At 36.1% G+C, this 19,334-nt stretch overlaps 1 protein-coding gene across 3 annotated transcripts in view; it reads left to right on the top strand.

Annotated features, from left to right (window-relative positions):
* The window catches only part of pdzrn3b (PDZ domain containing RING finger 3b), a 115,603-nt gene that overhangs the window by 78,441 nt on the left and 17,828 nt on the right, over positions 1–19,334 (top strand). The window contains exon 1 of one of the 3 annotated variants that reach the window (XM_088636345.1): positions 11,493–11,790. The exons of the other annotated variants lie outside the window; for them this stretch is intronic. Within the exon in view, the coding sequence (XP_088492471.1) occupies positions 11,722–11,790 (69 nt within the window). The 5' untranslated portion in view covers positions 11,493–11,721. Of the gene's footprint in view, positions 1–11,492; positions 11,791–19,334 lie in introns of those variants that run through there. 3 annotated transcript variants of the gene reach the window in all.

Raw genomic sequence — 19,334 nt, 5'->3', positions numbered from 1 at the left:
TTTGCAACCACTGTGTGACAGGATTGTAAATGAAGAAATGTCTTTCAGTGAAGAAAATAATTTTCCATCAGTTGTTAAAATCTTCTCTCTACTTTACTGTTGCTAAGATAAAAATGTTTAAGCTGTACTTGTGCCTGCCAGCAGTAGATTTTATGGCTGTGTACTAGAAAACTGTCACACAGAAGATGCATGTTTCCTCTATGGTAACATCTTTAATTTTCTCGTTGTCAGAAAATACTATACTATCGTATATTTACATTGAAAATGTACACTCCTTACTAGTGTTTTCTGATCTGATCCCTGTATGAGAAAAAGGGACTTGCACAGCATTTAGAAGAGTGAAGTTCTCCATCATCAAGCTTCAAATGCATGCACCTCTATGGCATCGATATAGGTTTATGATGAGTGTCTGAAGAATGTAGCTCACTTCTTAGACGTTATCTTACCCAGAATGCCAATATAGATGAAATCACGCATCTTCTGAAATCTGTAGGTGCAGCCTTGGACTCCATGAGGAAGCAGATGGTTGAGAATAGTTACATCAAAACTGAAACCAAATTTCTTTGACCATCCAGTCATCATTCCTCGTTCATAGCAAGGTGCTGAATCATGGATAGCATAAAGATGACTCTTGAAAGTAATTGAGTCATATCACTAATGCTGTGTGCTGAAGATTTTACTTATCAAGTGGGTGAACACCAAAATTGGTTATCTCTCCTAAGCACCACAAACACTGAAGCTGTGATCACCTGCCATGACCTCCAAGTTGGTTCTGTCATCTGGATGCTAGATTCCAGACTCCCAAAGAAACATCTCTTCTCCCAGCTTAGGTCAGTTACACAAAACCCGGACATAAGAAACATGTTTAAACATGAAGAAATCCAACATCAGTATTAACTCATGGGAGATTATGGCCCTTCACCAAAACAGATTGAGGAGGAAAATCTGGGAAGGAGGCCAGAACATCAGGAGACCCAAATGTGTCATAACACCTGCTCCACCTCAGGATCAGATTCATGGAGCACAATTATCATTGACAGCAAGGGATAGCTAATGAATGTAACAGTGTCGTTTGAAATCTTTTAATAGATCTTATCACCTGTAGAAGAAACAAAGGGTTTAATCTGACTTCCAAATTCAGTAGATACATATAATATACTGTAGATGTACTGTATGTGGCCTGCTGTGTGAATTTTGTGTGTCATCTTTAAAGCTGTGTTCATTTACTCCCACAGTTCAAGGATATACTGTAGTGTCTAGGTTATTTGGCATCTCTAAATTGTGCACCATACGCACCCCTAAATGGGCCGGAGTTCCACACAGGCTGTATCCTGTCTTTCACCAAATGTCCGTCAGGTTAGGCTCCAGCTGAGACCCTGTAGTGGTCTTGGTGTTTTTTAAAAATGCATATATATACAGTATATCATTTTTGACGTCAGTTCAACAATTTTATATATAGAAGCCTAGAATATAACATGACAGAAAAATATGTCCTAACATTCAATTTAAAATTCATGGAACAGTTAACATTGGATGGGAATAATTTTTTTACCAAAAGGTAAGTGTTACAAATGATGCCTTTCTGCTTTTGCCTGCATTCATTTGATCCATTTATTACACTTGTCAGAGCCCTTGTCATTACAGAAACTGTCTTTCTTCGGGTCTGTATTTCATAAGAGCATCCTGAAGCTGTTTATTTAGAAGAAGAGTCAAAGTAAACCGTTTTATATCGACTTAACAGCAGCATCTGTGAGTGAAAAGTGCTTCCCTTTAAGATGACCACTTAATTTCAGTACAAGTAGCGTCTTTTTGACAAGCAGTTCTGTCAAGCACTTCCAGCATTTCACACATACCACCTGCTTGACAGCTACTTTAGTTTCATTGTTTCTCAAGAAAGCAAAATAGGTGTTTCACACAAGATGCATAACTCAGTTCTGCTCTGCAAGCAGGTACAGTACATTCAGCTTGAGGTAATATATACAGTAGCTGTACTCTATGCATTAGGCAAATTAATCTGGCTATAAAATGAAACTCTTTAGTGATATTTTACCAAAACCCTCATCAAAATTTAATACATGAATTAGAAAAAAAAACAATTAAAAATTTAATTTTGCCCTAAATTCCTTTTCGAACATATGGAATTTTGGGAAAAACCAATCCTAAAAATGCAGGGAGCTTTAGTACTCCTACTGCACATTGCTCCCTTGTCTGCTCATAAAAAGAGCAGATTAGGTAATTAGGTATTCATAGCCCTGCCAACCACAGAAAGCCATGGGTGTTACCCTTTGTTGCAGTAGAAGCAGTGTCACCCAGGAGTGTCTCTTCCAAGAGAACTAGGCAATTAAAGGCAAATGTGTCAGAGTTTTGCCCCTGCCAGACTGAATCATGACTCTTCAGTTGGCAGCCCAATACATACGGCCTGTTCCTATGGGATTTCTTGCACAGCAGTTTACTTTCCAGCAGATGTACTGTGCTGAGGTTTTCAAGTCTGATGGACTGTGACAGCCTAGTGATTTGATTTGAAACACCCTTTGCTACATGAAAGTAGTTCTTCATTGATTGTTAATGTTATTTACTGTTTTTTATTCAGTTGTCCTATTTTATTTTGAGTGCTTCATGAAAGAAATTACAGTCCTACCAGTTTTGTAGGTGTATTCTAAAAGTGCACCTGTCAGTCTGTCATCAAGAATTAGTCATTTCCACAGTACATTGTACTCCATTTAAATCCAAAATTATTTGGCTTGTGTGCTTAGTAATTTTAATGAATTATAAATAGAAAATGCAATAATTTAATCACTAATAAATTCCATTACTCTTCAAATATTTTTTAGCACCTGTGCTCACCCAAAGGCTTAAGAACTGAGGCAGAGAATAGTTTTTCTTGCTAAACAAATATTTCCTTTAACAGAGAATCAAGAAGAAAAACTAAGTATAAAATTAAATTATAGATTGCTTGTATACCTTTTGTTTATGCAGTCACCTATTTTAAGCATATTCAGCTGTGAGATATTGCTTATTTTATTTACCAAGCTTTCATCATCCACTGGGATAAAATTAAATTAATCTGTCAAAAGCCCCTTCAATTTCCAAGAGCACCATAATGTAATGAATGTGCATTGAATGGAGGTGGTGTTTGCAGCAAAGAGTGTGACCAACAATTCTTGTCAAAACACAGGAAAATCTTACATTTAAAGAAAAGATGACATGTTGTACTGTTTGTTAGATCACTCAGTTAAATGGTGATTGAATTAGACCATTACCCTTGATAGGGTGCACTTCTGAGCCCACAGATTGATAGAAGCCATTAGATTAGACCAAACATGACCGCCAAGTTGAAGAACAGTTTTCCAGATATTCGCTGATTTGAAATTAAAATTAGTTAAATACTGTCTGCCCCAGTTAAATCAAAACTTCCATCCACATGTTGGTCAATATTTACAAACCCAGTATAAGACAGCAGGGCACTAAACAGAATCTGCCATCAAGCAAAGGGTATGTACTGTAATTTGTGCTTGGTAGAGGGGCTGAAATTTTTTATTTAGTTTGGGCTATGGAGTATGTAGTGTATGAAATGTGAACTTCATAATTTCTAATGGAATAACTGTGTTGACAGGCAGCATAAGTTACAGTACCTGCAGTAGGAATGTCATGGCATTTAGGTAATTAATTCTAAATAGTTTTTATGTCTCGTTATGGGCATTTACCTTTCTCTCTTTATTGTACCAAAGGTTGGGTCATGGTTTTAGTGCACCAATTATGCACTCAAATTCTCATTTGGCCAGGGGTCTTTCTTTTATGGACTGGAAGACCGCCAGCTCTGAAGACATATTAAATCTGTCAACTGGGCTTGGAAATTACATTTACAGCCACTAGATTCATTTGCTGTCATCACCCCCCTCGATATATTTTACTTTCAAATCTATCTTTATCCCTCAGGTGAAATCCAGCCTCCTCTAAAAATAGTCTAAATAAGAGTGAATCTGAAGTGAAGATTCCAGACTCATCTGTGTCCTACAATATTTTACTTAAAATCTCAAAACCAGATGGATTTATGGCAATGTGTACGTTTTAAACCAGTTACAAGTGCGAGCATTAAAGCTGTCTTAGGAAAACCACAGTTGTGCTGTTTTCCTATGCCAATGCTTACCCAAAATGACTTCTTTTTCTATTTTTTCTCATTTATAGTGACATCATTGTAATAACCAGACTGCTGCAAAGTAGACATTCAAGGATCATTTGTTTACCTCATGATAATGTGTTAATGGGAAGCTTTTCTTCACAAAAAGCAACCAGACTAGAGTATTAAACCAGCTTGTTTTTAGCCCCCTCAAGCCCCCCATAATCTTTGTGAGAGTGCACAAAGAATGTATACAGTATGTAGCTTTGTCAGGATGGAAAAGAGAGATTAAATGTGTTTGTGTTACTCAGTGATATAGCCTTTTGTTGAAGGTAGTCTACAGTATTTACTTTCTTTGATAAGAATACTGAAAAAGTAAGCACAAAAACAGACCCCATTGGAGCACCTTCTACTCATTCCTTTATATTGTTCAGTACAGTGTTTGTTCATCAATTTAATTATTTTATGTTGAATTCTTTTCCCCTATTGAGATGAATTTTTATTTTTTTCATGAGCATATTTCACCATCTTCTTATGTGTCAAGCCCTAATATTATGTTCAGTCACCATGTCTGAATGTGTGTTATAGTTTTTATTTTTATACCGTTTTTGACAAAAGTGTGTATTCATAAATTAATTGCATTCAATTTAAATTTTACTGTGATTTATATATACTTGATGCTAATGTAAAGTCTTAATAGTCATTTATATCCATTTTGTACTGCAGTACATCAGCAACAAACTTTGCGGGACTTAAAACTCAATGACAATCCACAATCTACAGATGTCAAACTTCACTTTGCAAAACTTTAATAATTTAGATAGTAATAAAATACATACTGCTGAATTGCATTCATATACAGTATTGGCATTCATGTAAAGGTGTCACAAAGCAACTGAAACATTCTGGTTAGATGGATGTTATTAAAAATCCTACAATAACACTACATTTGCAAACTGTTCTGCACTGCTCACACAGATTGATTCGTTGATGTATTTTATGGAAAGATACAACTAATTTATTTTTCCCAATTGGAATTTTGTGTAGGGCTTAATTCAACTGGCACGTGTTCCATTTTTTTTAGAGGGAACTGGGATCCAGTCTGAACAACAGCCTGAATTTGACAGCTGCCTGATAAATTATGCACAAAAAACCAAGTAGTGGACAGACTGAACCATACATTAGGGAGGACTACATTCTGTTATAGAACTCATTAAGTTAATATTTTTTTGTACTGAAACTCCAGAAAAACAATAATTGTGTAGCCCCATTAGAAAAACAATCTTAAAACAGTGCAGACTTGGTCATATTAAGGGGCCCTGTCCCTCATTCAGCTCTCATACTCTCATATCCTCTTTAGATTAGAATATAATAAGCAGACTATGCAGTCAAGAGCCAATGTCAACTGAAAGAAGATTGCAATGATAGAGAGTTCTAAAGATTACTGCATCCTATTTCCAATAGCTAAAGATTTTAGGGGGTAAAATACATACAGAAACAAAGAAGAAAAGGTAATTTGTAATTCACTGTCGTTTTTGCACTTTCTGTTGTCTGAAATGGCATTTATAACAAAATCAGATTGTTCACATCTGTCCAATTAGCTTGGGTTCATACAGAAAATATATACAGCACTGTGTATCACATATGATGACTGTCCCTAGTATGTAGTTAAAAAGGAATGAAAAATTCATTGTCTTGGTTCCATCATTCTTGTCACTTCTATCTACTGACATGTCGCCTTTGGGCTGCCAAATTGTCACCCTCTTTGGCTTAATAAGTGTACTCTTTGATCCAGATCATAAAATCCCAGCAGACATTAAATTCAAGAACATTCAGCAACTTTTTGTTGGCCAGACTGACTGATGATAAAACTGATAGGCTGACATTTTCCCTTTGCATGACAAATGCCAAGGTCAACATGAATTAACTTGCTGTTCTAACAACAGGGTAGCTAAGATGCTAAACGATTGAGAGGAGACACTAAACAGAAGGGTTTAAATTTATATGTTTATGCTAAATGTGTTGCAGATTTGTTTTATGGAACATGCAGTTTATATCAGTTTTGGTCATGTAAATAACAAACCCAACTTAATAGCCTCTAAATATATTTTAATATCAGATGGGTGTGATGCCTGTGTGAAATATTGCATTTAGTTGACAACTGGAAAAGGAATAAGAAAAAAGTCCATTATGTATAAACAAAGGAGTGGTAGAGCTTCATAGTAGGAAATATAAAACCACCACTGATTAGCAAATGTTAAACTAAATAACTGTTTTTTCAATAGATTCATGTTTGCAATTACTGAAAAATCAATATGCATCCTCAGAGACCTGACTCCAACAGTGTGTTAGTGATTCTCTGTTTTGGCTTGGCCTCTCGTTATATCAGTGCTAGTTTAAAAAAATAAATGGACAACTGTTTAACTATAACCATTGGGACTGAAATCACAGTTCTAAATGGCCAGATATGAATATTAATAAGACATTGGACCGTGCTGTTCCTGGTGGAGTTTGACAGTTTAAAGGATCAGCTAGTTAATTAGAGAATGACATGGCACTTTGGGTCCCATGGCACAGCGTGCCTTCTGTGTCCCCTTTTTATTCTCACTTTGACAAGCAAGATTACATCATTACTTTAGTTTCACTTGTTAGTCACACCATGGCTTGCGAACATTTTAAGTTCTAATTAACTGTTGCTGATGCTGGCTTCTTTCTCCAGATCAAAATGTTGTTTGAAGCGTGTTGACAAGAAATCACAGGCTGGCAAACAATATATTTTATCCTGAGGTGCTGAGACTAAATGCTGTGTTACTGATCCTTACTTGTTTATAGGCAGAACATATAACATCAATGTACAGTAGGAGGTTTGGCATTTACGAAGCAAGACTTATTAACATTTGTCGTGATAAGTGTACGTGTGTTTTGGTTTCCCATAATTTTCTCATGTTGATACCATGCATTTAGTTTTCAGTCCAACAGTTTCCCTTTGTATGTACAGTATCTTCATTTATCAGACCGCTCAGTGTGTTATTGTTTTTAATTGTGATATTTGGAGTGGTGTTCATGGCTCCTGTCTCTGAACTACTGAATTGTGTGTTCAACGGCTGCTGTCTTGAACAAGGTAAACTGAGATTTTTCTAGTAAATGCCCTGGCTGTTTAATGGTATTCTTTGGTTCACCAATGTACATAAGACTGTGTTTTAGTAAAGATGGTTAAGACATCCATCCGTATTCTAACCCCTACATCTAATCCAGCATAGCAGGGAAGCCAGAGCCTCTCCTGGTAACCAACGGGCACAAGGATGGTACACCCTGGATGGGACGCCTGTCAATCACAGGGCACATGCAGACTCAAACACACACACAATAAGATGAGGGCCAATTTAACCAGAAGCTAGCTTAACCTACCGGCATGTTTTTGGACTGTGGGAGGAAACCAGAGCACCCTAGAAAGCCCAGGTGAACACAGGGAGAACATACAAAATCCATGCAGATAACACCAGGAATTAAAAGGATTAAAATGAATCCTTTTTGGATTTCTCAATCTTCTCTCTTATATCATGGTACTGTATATCATAGTAAAGTTCTATAAGGTAAGCTATACAGGTGAAGAAATGGACTGTTGTTTTTATAGTGGCCAAAAAAAGAGTTAAAATATCTTGTGTGTATTTTCCTCATTTTTTTACTGATAAACAAATGATCATCTTGTTGAATGTATCAATCATGTTGTAAATTTTCTGTTAATTCAGAAATTTAGTTTTGACTGTGAGAAGATCTATCTGCGTCAACAGAGGGCTTTTCTTTTTATATAGGAGATTGTCCAGTAAGAGGTAGTGGAGATAATTTTGATGCTTTGTCTCTCCTGAAATACATTACTGATATCAACTTGCAGCCACACAGCATCATTTCTATAACTCTTTGACACAGCTTGACCCTAGGCTATAGTTACAAGGTTATGTACTAGTTGGGTTGTGTTTGATAGAGCTGTGTACGTGATTACACCCAGAAGGGTAAATGTTTAGGTGAACAAGAAATGGCCTTGTGACAAAGGAAGAGCAAAACAAGGAATAATAGCAAACATTACATTGTATAACTCATCCTTAAAGGGTGCCTCTGGCTACTTTACCATTCTCATTACATTTTTTAATCCTGTAATATTTATTGTACTGTCTATGTATTTGGAGCAGCTTTACGATCATCATATATAGAAAGCCAGGGTGTGAAATGAAAATGTTGGTAACAGTAGGTACAGAACTAGGCATGAAAATTCAATACACTGTTTTAGCTTCCATAACAACATATCTTTCCATATTAAAGAAAAAATCTATAATTACTTAATCTATCATAAATATTTAAGCAAAAAGCAATTAATAATATTGTTTTTTAGATTTCTGGTTATCATTAAAAGGAAATAAAAAACAGATTGCTTCCACACTCTTCTGATCGTAGGATCCTGTGTTTAATGCCTTACAGTGTAAGTATGGAACTGTGCTAGAGAAAATTAATACAGTATAAAAACCTAATTTTGAAGGAAAGTGTTTTTTTCAGTATTATGTTTCTTGGTGGAAGACAGATAAAAATTATTCTGTAGGGCATACCTGTACAGCTATCCTGTTATAGTTTATAATACAGTAATACTGTATATATTAACCTGTTGAGACCAGGGCCTAGGAAAACTGTGGTTGTGGTTTTGTACAGGTTCGGCAGTACTTTTTATCTCAAAGAACCACAGAGCGCTTTTCATAAAGGGGGGATCCACTTCATATACCAGTCTTGATGCACCAACAGCCTAGTCATACAGCACTTTATGTAGAGAAACAAGAAATTGAATTAAGGGGAACCTTTAGGAAAGCCAGATTGTACAAGTGGATTTTAGGTAGAACACCAGAGCGAACTCTTACAAAGACATAAGATGTTCAGTGATCAAGTAGTCAGGACCTCAGTTTAACAACCAAAGGACACCCTTTGCACAGTGTTTTCCTGTCACCATGTTTACTTGAACAATTGGACATTCTTGTCCAGAGGGAAAAGAGCCACAGATTGATTCACCAAAATCATCTACAGCTGCGGCATCCAAGAAGCTTTTTTTCTTGGATGGTCTCACATTATTATTTGTGAGGCACTCTGAAAGAGTGAGACACTCTTATTTATGAGGTTCTCTTCCACTTAAAAGTAGTACTCTGTTTATCACAACATCCAAATAGTCTTCAGCAGGTACTGCGACTTCATCCCTCCAAATATGACGTTGGTAAGTGCTGTTTGTTTCATGACATGAATCTTACGTGATGCAGAGACCCTATCCCAGAACAGAGTGATGAACTGATACGAAGAGAGGTTCTGTGAACACAAACTGAGTGAATAATGGCTATTTCATGTGAAATGTTGACTTCTGTGGTGCTTCTACTATTTACAAGATGTTTTTTGTACCTTGGAAGACAAAAAACAATAGTCTTGGGAAAATAAGTATCTTGATGCAGCAAATTGTTAAAGTCAATGATATTTTGATTTATTTATGAGTTCATGTGTTTTCTTTTGTTTTAATTTGATATTCTTTTGTGCAATTCTTTGATGCAAACTGAACATAAATTCAGGCTGACTTTAATCTCCCTCTCATTACGGATTTAATCAGCAAATTGCTCCGCTTCCCTTTGTTTCACTGAAAATATCATGATCCACGTCCATGGCAAATTAAAATACACTAACTTATTCTGGCTGTTATTTGGCGCTTCATAGAAAGCAAGTTTCTGCAAATTTGCAGAAAGTCCACTTTCCCACCTTCCATCTGTGTTGACTGAGACCGTAACTGAAATGTCAAGTGACATCAGCTATAGAATGCAAGTCAGTAATTGCATGAGTTCATCATTTTGCATTCTTAGACAGGGCTGCAGTGTTCCTGGGATGGTGCCGTCCTAAGGCAATAAGCATGGCTGGAACTGTATTCAAATTGCATTCAGCACTAGTTATGTTTGTTAATTGGCATTTGTGTTGGTTGACTGATTGGCACCAAGTCTCCTCGACAGGGCTGACGCCGGGTCTGCTGGATGAGATGGCATCGCTTTGTCAGCTATGGTGTTAGAAAGGGCATTTTCTGACCTATGTGAAGATTGCTTAGCAAATATAATGAAATGCTTGTCGTGCCAAAAAACACTGTATTCTACTTTTTTACTGTACTTGTATTACTGTATTCAGTGTTGTAAAGAGATTAGTGTTACTTTTATTTTTTACTCAACTTTGGCTCAGACCTATCAAGACAAATTAAAACAGAGAAATCTGAGTATTGAGGCCCCTTGATAATGTACTAATTAAGAAAATGATCTCACATTTCCACAGAATCCTTTGCACACTGGAAAATGCAACCACAGCCTACTCAAGTACAATGAATGAGATAACTATCATATCCTCAGAAACATACTGTTCAGCGGTTTAAAACCAGAGTAGATCAAAATGGAATATGATAACAGCAATTGAAAGGGGCAAAAACAGATCCCATATCAATTTTGAATACCTTAGCCATTGTACAGCATTCACGTTTCAAAAGTGAATCTTATAACTGCTTGAACCCGACTTAAGTTTCATCAGAATGTAATTTGTTAGGTGAAAGCGGGTTTGAACCTGATTGTACTGTGCAACAATTTCCTATTATAAACACAGCAGATACACCAAAATCATCCTGTTCATTCCTCCCCTGCTCAGAATTACTGTAAAATAATAAATGGGACTCTTCTTAAATACTCTTTTTGAAGTTAAATTACACAGTGTGCCCAGTATTTGAACATATGTTTTCTAGTGTTTGGAACTCTCCTAAGGTGTTAATATCATAAAATAGAATGAGAGATATACACATTGTTGATGTACATTTATATGACACACTTGGAATACACATTTTTGTAAACAACTATGCATGCATTAATAGAAGAGGAATTAGCATTATAGTCAGATTTATTTTGCAATATGGACCTGCCTTACAGTGTTCATTTGCTCTGCTATACATTGGTTTTACATTTTTGCAAGCGTACTAAATAATCATGACAGTCAACAACTTGAAAAATGTACTTATTTTAGTGCATTTGGGTATGAAACCGGATCTAGAATTTCAGAGCCTGTTGCAGACAAAGATGCAGAAGTAAAAATTCTCCCTGGCTGACCTCTCGCGTGAAAGTCATGTTTGTTTATAACAGCTACAAAATGCTGCAGTGCCTGTCATTTTGTTTCGGCACAATAGATGTAATGATTGGTAATTAATGAAACTTCATCTGTCGTACTCGGCAATTATGGCCCCCTGTAACAGTGCATGTCATGAATAGTCAATGAGAGCTGATTAATATGCATGAGCAGGCGTATATAGGCTGTGCCGTGGCGCACGCTTCAGTAGCTTGTGTGAGGCAGCAGCAGGAGTGCAGTGCTCACTGAGTGAATGAGAGCCAGAGACAGTGTAAGCACTGGAGTCACAAGCCTGCTAAGACAGGCAGCACCAGTGTAGATCATCTGCAGTGAAACTCATTTACCTAGAGCACATGAAGGAGCTGCTCAGCAAGTAACAGTTTATTTTCCTTCCCTGTCCGTCTTGCTGGATTAGAAGAATTTATGTTGAAATAACCTTCATCATGGGATGCAGTCTGTGTACTCTTCAGAAGCAAGAGGAGCAATACAAACTGCTGTATGAAGTTTGTCAGGTAACTTGGAGTAACTGGCTCCTTAATGTAAGCAAGCTCTGCTGATACTACTAGTGCTAATAATGGTAATACTAGTGCTACTAGTGATACCTACAGTAGATGTGCATCATCAGTTTCCTGTGTTAAGATTTTAAGAAGACTGGTAATACTTTCCTTTTCACAAGTGAAACTGTCAGTCATTGATGTGTTTTGAAACCCACGTGTTGTTTAACAGTGTAATGACTAGGGAATTTTAATCTGTTTATGCTTTTCTTAATTGTGCACGTTTTGAACTTGTAACGCATGTGGTTCACTTGAATAATTTAGTTTTAAACTGCAAATTAATTGCTTAACACTTTCCACCAAAGAGGTCATAAGGGTCACAGTGTGGTCATGCACTTAAGGAGCAAGTAGAAAGGACAGGAATGATGATTGATACTTTTTACGTTTTTGTCTGTGTTCTCAGACAGTTTTGTGCTACTTCATTCTATAGAACGTAGTGCTGATGTTGGGTTCTGTGTCTCTAACCCCTCTCTGACATTTTAGCAAAGTTTATGTTTAACTTCTGATGGCTGATGGAGCAAATTTGTATTTTCTTTTAAGAGCAACGGGTTTATGACATGGAAAAGTCAGCTCACTCTCTCTGTTCACATGCCTAACAAGACACTCGCTAATGGATTTTATTCACACACTTTTTATAATTGGATTAAACCTGCATAATTGACAAAAGAGGGGCGATCTGGAAAACCTTATTTGGTCAAGAACCTAATTTGATTTTCCAAAAAGGCACAGTATCATAAGCAACCTGCTCAAGTCTTTTTTTGTTGCTGCATTTAAAACTGTGACACCATGTTGAATTTGGTTTCAAAAGAACATCTTGTTATCTTAAACCATTTTTGTTTTCTAAAAAAAGCATGATATTTTAAATTTCAATGCTTAATGACTTTAAATGTTAAAAATCACATTTGGTATACTGAAATGTTGGCGTGGACTTTAGATTCCTCACAAAGTGTCCTTTTTCCAGTTGTTCAACCTATACTGAACTTACTCGCAATTATCTTTTAAGTGGGTAAAGGGTGTTTCATTAGCTTAGCCAATCAGATGTGTAACAAAGCATCTTTTACTTGCTTTTGTTGTTTTTGTTTAAATATTAGATATTAGATTAAATATTGGATAAGTTATAAACAGGGTTTGTTCAATTCCTTGTTAATATTTCTCACCGTTTTTACACTAAAGGCTAGTGTTGGAAGCTGTACTATCACATTTCTGTGTCTATGTGTTAGAGCGGTAGGGGGAGCTTTAACTCAAAACCATTAGTGAAATAGACTGTTGTTTACAAATAATGACAGATAAAGAAAAGTGTTTTATTCTGAATAGTATTACATACACAAAGATTCATGTTTAGTTCATAAATAATACCATGGATAAAATAATTTATTCTGATGTTCTTTATAAATCTGTCAGAGGCCAGTGAATAGATAGATTTTTTACTGAAAGGAAATGTACAGTATTAGCACAACAGTTTCCTCTGCTGTTAAAGAAAATGTTTTGTTTAAATGCAGTTCTGAATTTCTATTTCCATTACTGCGTGGGGTGGTTTATTCCGGTTTACATTTAGTCAATGTCATGAGCACTGTTTTGTAAATTTTACTCTTTTTTTAAAAAAAATGGTTCTCCCACATTACCAAGAGACCAGAGGATATCAGTGTTTTGTCTGCAAATCTCTGTGCTTTGATCATCTGGGCTCTCTTGAAATTACTTAAGGTTTTCTCTGTTTCTGTACAGCCTTTGTTTTGCAAAGGTAAATGAGTTATAGGTAGGGTAAATTCAACAGATAATACAAGCTTAGAAGGCATCAAAGGGGCTTACAGTTTTATTCCATTTTCATCTTCTTTTGTAAGGAACCTTTTGTGTCTGCTTACACTCAACTACTGCAGAACCTGTTGTGCTGTCTGTCTATTACCACTGATTGGCAAGCTCTCAGTCCATAGTACCATGCTGGTTCTCTTATTGTAGATATCCATTTGCTTCTATGGGGAGAATCATCTGATTTGTGAGTGGGAGAAAGCAAAGGCGTATTGCACACAAGAATTGAAAGCTACACTCTTTTTTTACACTTTTGTTGTAAGAAATCTTAAAGATCTCTTTTATCTTTCTCCAAAATAACCATAGCTGTAAATGGTGTGTATCGTTTATGCAAAATATTTTATTTAAGAATTTAATTTAGAAGGTAAATGTGCGTCATTGTAATATCTGCCTTCTTTTTCAATATTTCTTGCCATATTGTGTGAGGTGTCTATGTAACATTGATTTGTAATTTCCTTATACCTTCCAAGAAAATTCAGCCAGGTCAAAACCAGCCAGAAAACCTGTAGGTGAATCGTAACAAAGAGAGCGATAATTTTCTCTCATTCAAATTAATTGTCGCCCAGTTAAATAAAAAAAATAATTCTGGCACTCAGTGACAGTATAAGGGACAAAGGTGTACTATTGCTCACAAAATTGTTCTCTACCTAGAGACTAGAGGATCTCTTGATCTCACTTATAAGGCACTTAATGGTCTAGCTCCAGGCTATGTTAAGGACTTATTGCATGAATATAGTCCAACTCAAATCTGCTGATTCAGGCCTTCTTACTCTGCTGAAGACAAGGCTTCACACAGTGGGTTGTAGAGCAAAACGTCTGTGAAACTCATTGCCCAAATCCATTGGAAACTCTGCTATTGCCAACATTTTCCAATTTTTTTTAAAGAGCTTTTAATGAATAATTTTAAGCTTTACTCATGGGTTGCCTGAGTGCTAAGTTGACGTATTGCTGTTCTTTTTTATCTGTTTTCATTTTACACATGTTGTCATACCTGTATTGTATTGTGTACAGTACGGTATGTGTATTATGTGATGCTATGAGTTTCTGAAAAACTGTTCGGTAATAAAATTACAAATGCAAGTATTTTAAACAGTAGTGTCTAGATATGAACAAGAAAGCAGAACTCACTACTACTGAGTTGATGCAAAGAATTATGACATTGATAGATTTTTAAAAACATGTTTTTGAATGTTTGGTCCAAATAAAAAGGATAACACATTGAACCGAATGTGTTATCCTTTTTATTTGGATCAAGAAACAGACTGTAAAGTCATATTTTGACATTATCACTTTAGCCTGAAAATCTCCTGTTGGTGAATAGCAAGGTCTTGGCATTTCCAATTAAGAAAATTCCCATTGAGCTGGGTACTGTTGTGCTGAACAGCTGGTCTAATGAACTGTGAAATAATCAAATACACATTTGAGGTGTGAAAACCATCATTGTGCACAATTTTAAATTCTTATATACAGTAGGAGTAGCATGCCATTGGAGTTTTTGGCAGCTGTGTGTGTGTTTGAGTTTTTTTCTGTTGTGGAAGGTAGAAGCTTTGATTTGGCTGGGAAATTAATGCTTCAATAAGCTGCAGTTCTGTAGGTCCAGTATGTCTGGCTTCTTAAACCCTCGTAACAGGCAGCACAAAAAGGATCAAATATACTAGGACTCAGGCTTTATTCCTGCCTCACCCACAGATAATTCAAAGAGATCCTCTTCATTAAGGGCTTTGGCATGCTGCCTACAATTTCCTTTCAGAGCTCTGTGAGTTTAATGATGCAGAACAATGGAATCCTCTCTTGTTGCACACATACCTTATTGCACTTTTAATCATACATAAAACAATCATAGTTATTTCAGCACTTTCATCGTAGCTGCAGATCATTCTTTTACAATTTCAACTGAATGCTTTTCCCCTGTAAAACAGTGTCTGCTCCTCAAGTAATACAGTACTTCATTTATAACCTGAATTCTCCTGGTGGATTTATTGATTGCATTGTAGTAACTGCTGTACTGTTATCGTCATTATACATCTTTTACAACTGAAGCTAAAGCAAACTTGTTTGTAACAGAAAAGATTTCTAATGCCCTACTTCCTCACACACTGTCCAGTTATTCAGCCAATACTTGCCAGTGTTTTTAAAAAGAGATTGTGTGTACTAAATAAAATGTGGAATGTAGAAGCTCTGCATTTTCAAAGTTCAAGGGGTTTTGTTTTTTTCCTGATGACCAGTCTGTTAAATCTGCAGTATTCTTACATTATTATACGCCTCTTTATGGTATGCATAACGTACATAAGCATGGATTTTGATTATCTAGTCCCCGCTCCCATTGTGTCTATCTGCCTAGCACTTCAAATTTCTGTGGTGTCTCTGTTTTTTAGATTTTGATGTCTAATCTTAATTATTTTTCTGTTTAAGCAATGAGCAAAACCTACTCCCAGTGCACTTTTACTGCTTTTGATTGCATGTCCTATCCAGAACTACTGTATATAAGAATCTTGTAAAATGTTGTTTTTTGTTTTTTTTTTGTGCAGCTGAGAGATAATTAAAACATCCAAATGGCAATAACCAGCCTGCTCAAGTGATTCAGTATTAACTTGACCTTGGTTACTGTAGTGAACTCAACACGCTTATATCAAAGTCAGAAAGTATGTGCTACACCATAATACTTGTTCCAGTAGTTCCACAGTCAGTGAATCAGAGCTACTGCAGTGAAAACTCTGTTTGACAGTCTATAGACCCATAATCTTCAGAAAACTGCCCTTTAATGACTGTGGCGCCTGTCTGTGGCTCAGAAGTCCCTTCCTTAATTAGAACTTTACCAGAAACTGGCAATTGAAATTTTCCCCCTGACTTAGCTTTGAATAATGTATTACTTCTGCTTGTGTATACAGAGATTTCTTCTCTGTGAATTTTATTTGCCCATTTTTCTTTTTCTCTGCTCATTGCATTTTTGTATTGGTTTTAATGAGCACATTCAGTATATCAACCTCGGGGAAGAGTTTGGTATGTGTGCTTTTAGTGTGTTTTTCAATAAGAAAAAATAATAATAACCACAATAAAAATAGCCATTATACATACTTTGCATCATTTTTCCACTTTTGTTTATTATGGACGGTGACAGAATTGATTGGGCTGGGAAATTAATGCTTCAAAAAGCCGCAGTTCTGTAAGTCCACTGTATCTGGCTCCTGAAACCCTCACAAAAGAGCAGCACAAAAGAAATATTTAGAAATGATCATCTATTGAATTTTCTGAGAAACAGCTAAACAAAATCAAGCTTTGGCTTAACCTCGACAGTGTCTACCCAACTGCTGAATTTTATTCAAAATGTCCGACAGGTACATTTAATAACTAACATTTTTAACTTCATTGTATTCATTTTCTGTACAGAAGGTTATATTTCACAGGAACGTTGACTAAAAAATAGGGAAAGAAATTTAAAGTGCAGGAATCCCTCCAGGAGACTTCTGAAGGGTCAAATCTCAGCAGATGGGAATAAGGTAATTGTCAGCAAATAAGTACAGTATTCTGAGATAAAGCATTCATGCTAAGAATCTATTCTGTTGTGTCTAACTCTTTATTTGTAAGAAAAAACATTTTCTCAAATTAGACTTTTTTGCTTTCTTCTGCAGTGCACCTAATGAGGCTTGACAGTTGCAGGGTGAAAAAAAAAGGAAAGAAATTTGCTTGTGAGGCCTAAATAATACAATGTAGTTAATTTAATAACAGGCAGGTTTATGATGGTACATTTCCACATCTGTTTAATATTGTGAAGCAGGTGGCGGAGAACCACAGGGGACCAGGCTTTGGAGACTGCTACTCACCGCAATACTGTCACATACGAGTGAGGCAGAAGAGACACAGGCTCCAACTTGGAGGCAGTGAGGGTGCGCAAAAGCTTAAAGACTGGGTGTCGGTTGTGTTTTTCTTTAATATTGCAAGAGAGTTGCTTAAATTTAAGTGAAAGCACAAATTAGTCATTGGTATTCTGAGTGCCCCAGACATGATATGATATATGATGTCATCTTTTCCTCTTTCAGTTTGTCAGCATTTTATTGGAATACTCTCACCCCACATGGTCTGCTATTCTGTTGAACTCTTATGTTAACAATACCATTTTTCCCCCGTATCTAATTTTATGAGCATTCTGCTGTATTTTGTGATGATATTTTCTTTACAGCCAGTTCAGTGAATTACTATAAGTGAATCTCAATATCAATCAATGGTGAATAACAACAGGGCTAATACAGAGAAATGAAAAGACAACCAAGTTGAATATGTTTTTGTGCAATATGTGTTTTGTAGCTGTGGAAAATGCAAGCACAGTGTTTTCTGATAAGGGTGTAGGCAGGAGTAAAGATCTCTGCCACCCCTTTCACTGGATGTGTTGTGCAAGGGAGCTTTGGAGACAACGATGTTCTCAATACACTGAAGGTGATTACAGAGAGCTATGTGTACAGTAGGTATGGTCAGTTTGAACAGGTGTGTGCTTTAGAAACAGTATCAAGAAGAAGTGCATTTGTTGCTTAGCCTGGTCTATCACTCAAGCTTCGTGATCCTTTTTCAGAACAGTCATGAGCAGTCAAATAGGCCTGTATTCAGAATAAAGTGTGAAAGAGACAAAGATCCACAGGTGGTTTTGTTTTCCTAATCTCTTTTTGTTGTAATTTACCTGAAAAGGACATCCCTCTAGTTTTGTAATTTTTTAACTTAATATCCATCACCAATTTCGAACACTTTATCATTAAGTATCATTTCTTTCTCAGGAAATGATGTTTTTTTAAGTGCATGAAAGCATTCAACACAAAACTATATTCTTCTGGACTTTTACTTTAAATACAAATTGTAGCATAGTGAAAGAAGCATTAACACTGCATGTTAGGTGAAAGAGTCTGTGATTTTAGATTTCATTTGCTTATAATACTAAAGGTCTAGTATCATTCATTTCTGTTATACATCTTATGCTTTCCTTTGTACTGAGTCTGCTTAATGACATTAAATATTAATGTATAAATGCTATTTGTATTTGGGTCATGAAAGTTAACATAATTTCTTCAGACCAGAACAAGACATTAGCAATTGGAGAAAACTATAATTGACACAAACCTGTTGTAATTGATTTTATGGTTAATAAAAAAAAATAGAAATAAATTATTACTTGTGACACAAGCCATTGTGGGCAAAAAGAAAAAAAGCTTCATAACATGACACAGCATACTTTACAAGGAATTATTCTATGTGTACACAAATATTCTGACTGAGAAACAGGCCTTTTTTGCGCAGCAACATCATCATGAATAAAACATCAAGATACCGGGTTTTAAGAACTTATTAAAATGAATAAGTAGCAGGCCTTTTTAATTTGTATGATAGAGACTCATTATTTCTCATTACCCATTTCTAGACAGTGTACTCACCCAGCTGCCAGTCACAAGGAGCCCTTAACAGCTTCGGAGGCAGTGTTATTAAGAGTTAATACAGTTGCAAATGTGTATTTAAACTGACATCTGGACATGACCTGTGACTCCAAATCACATGTCTTCTCTTTTCTGCACTGAGGCAGAGAGGGCTTAATTGCAATATCCATATGCTTTGTGTGAGTAATGTGTTCGTTTCTCAGTGTCATTTCTGAACTGGAATAATAAATTTAATTGAGTAGCTCTCTTAGCGTTTGCCCGACAGCAGAACAGCAAGGCGTACTA

Source organism: Lepisosteus platostomus, chromosome 6, assembly GCF_059453375.1.
Source record: "Lepisosteus platostomus isolate fLepPlt1 chromosome 6, fLepPlt1.hap1, whole genome shotgun sequence".
NCBI lineage: Eukaryota > Metazoa > Chordata > Actinopteri > Semionotiformes > Lepisosteidae > Lepisosteus > Lepisosteus platostomus.
This window is presented reverse-complemented; position numbering and strand designations above follow the sequence as displayed.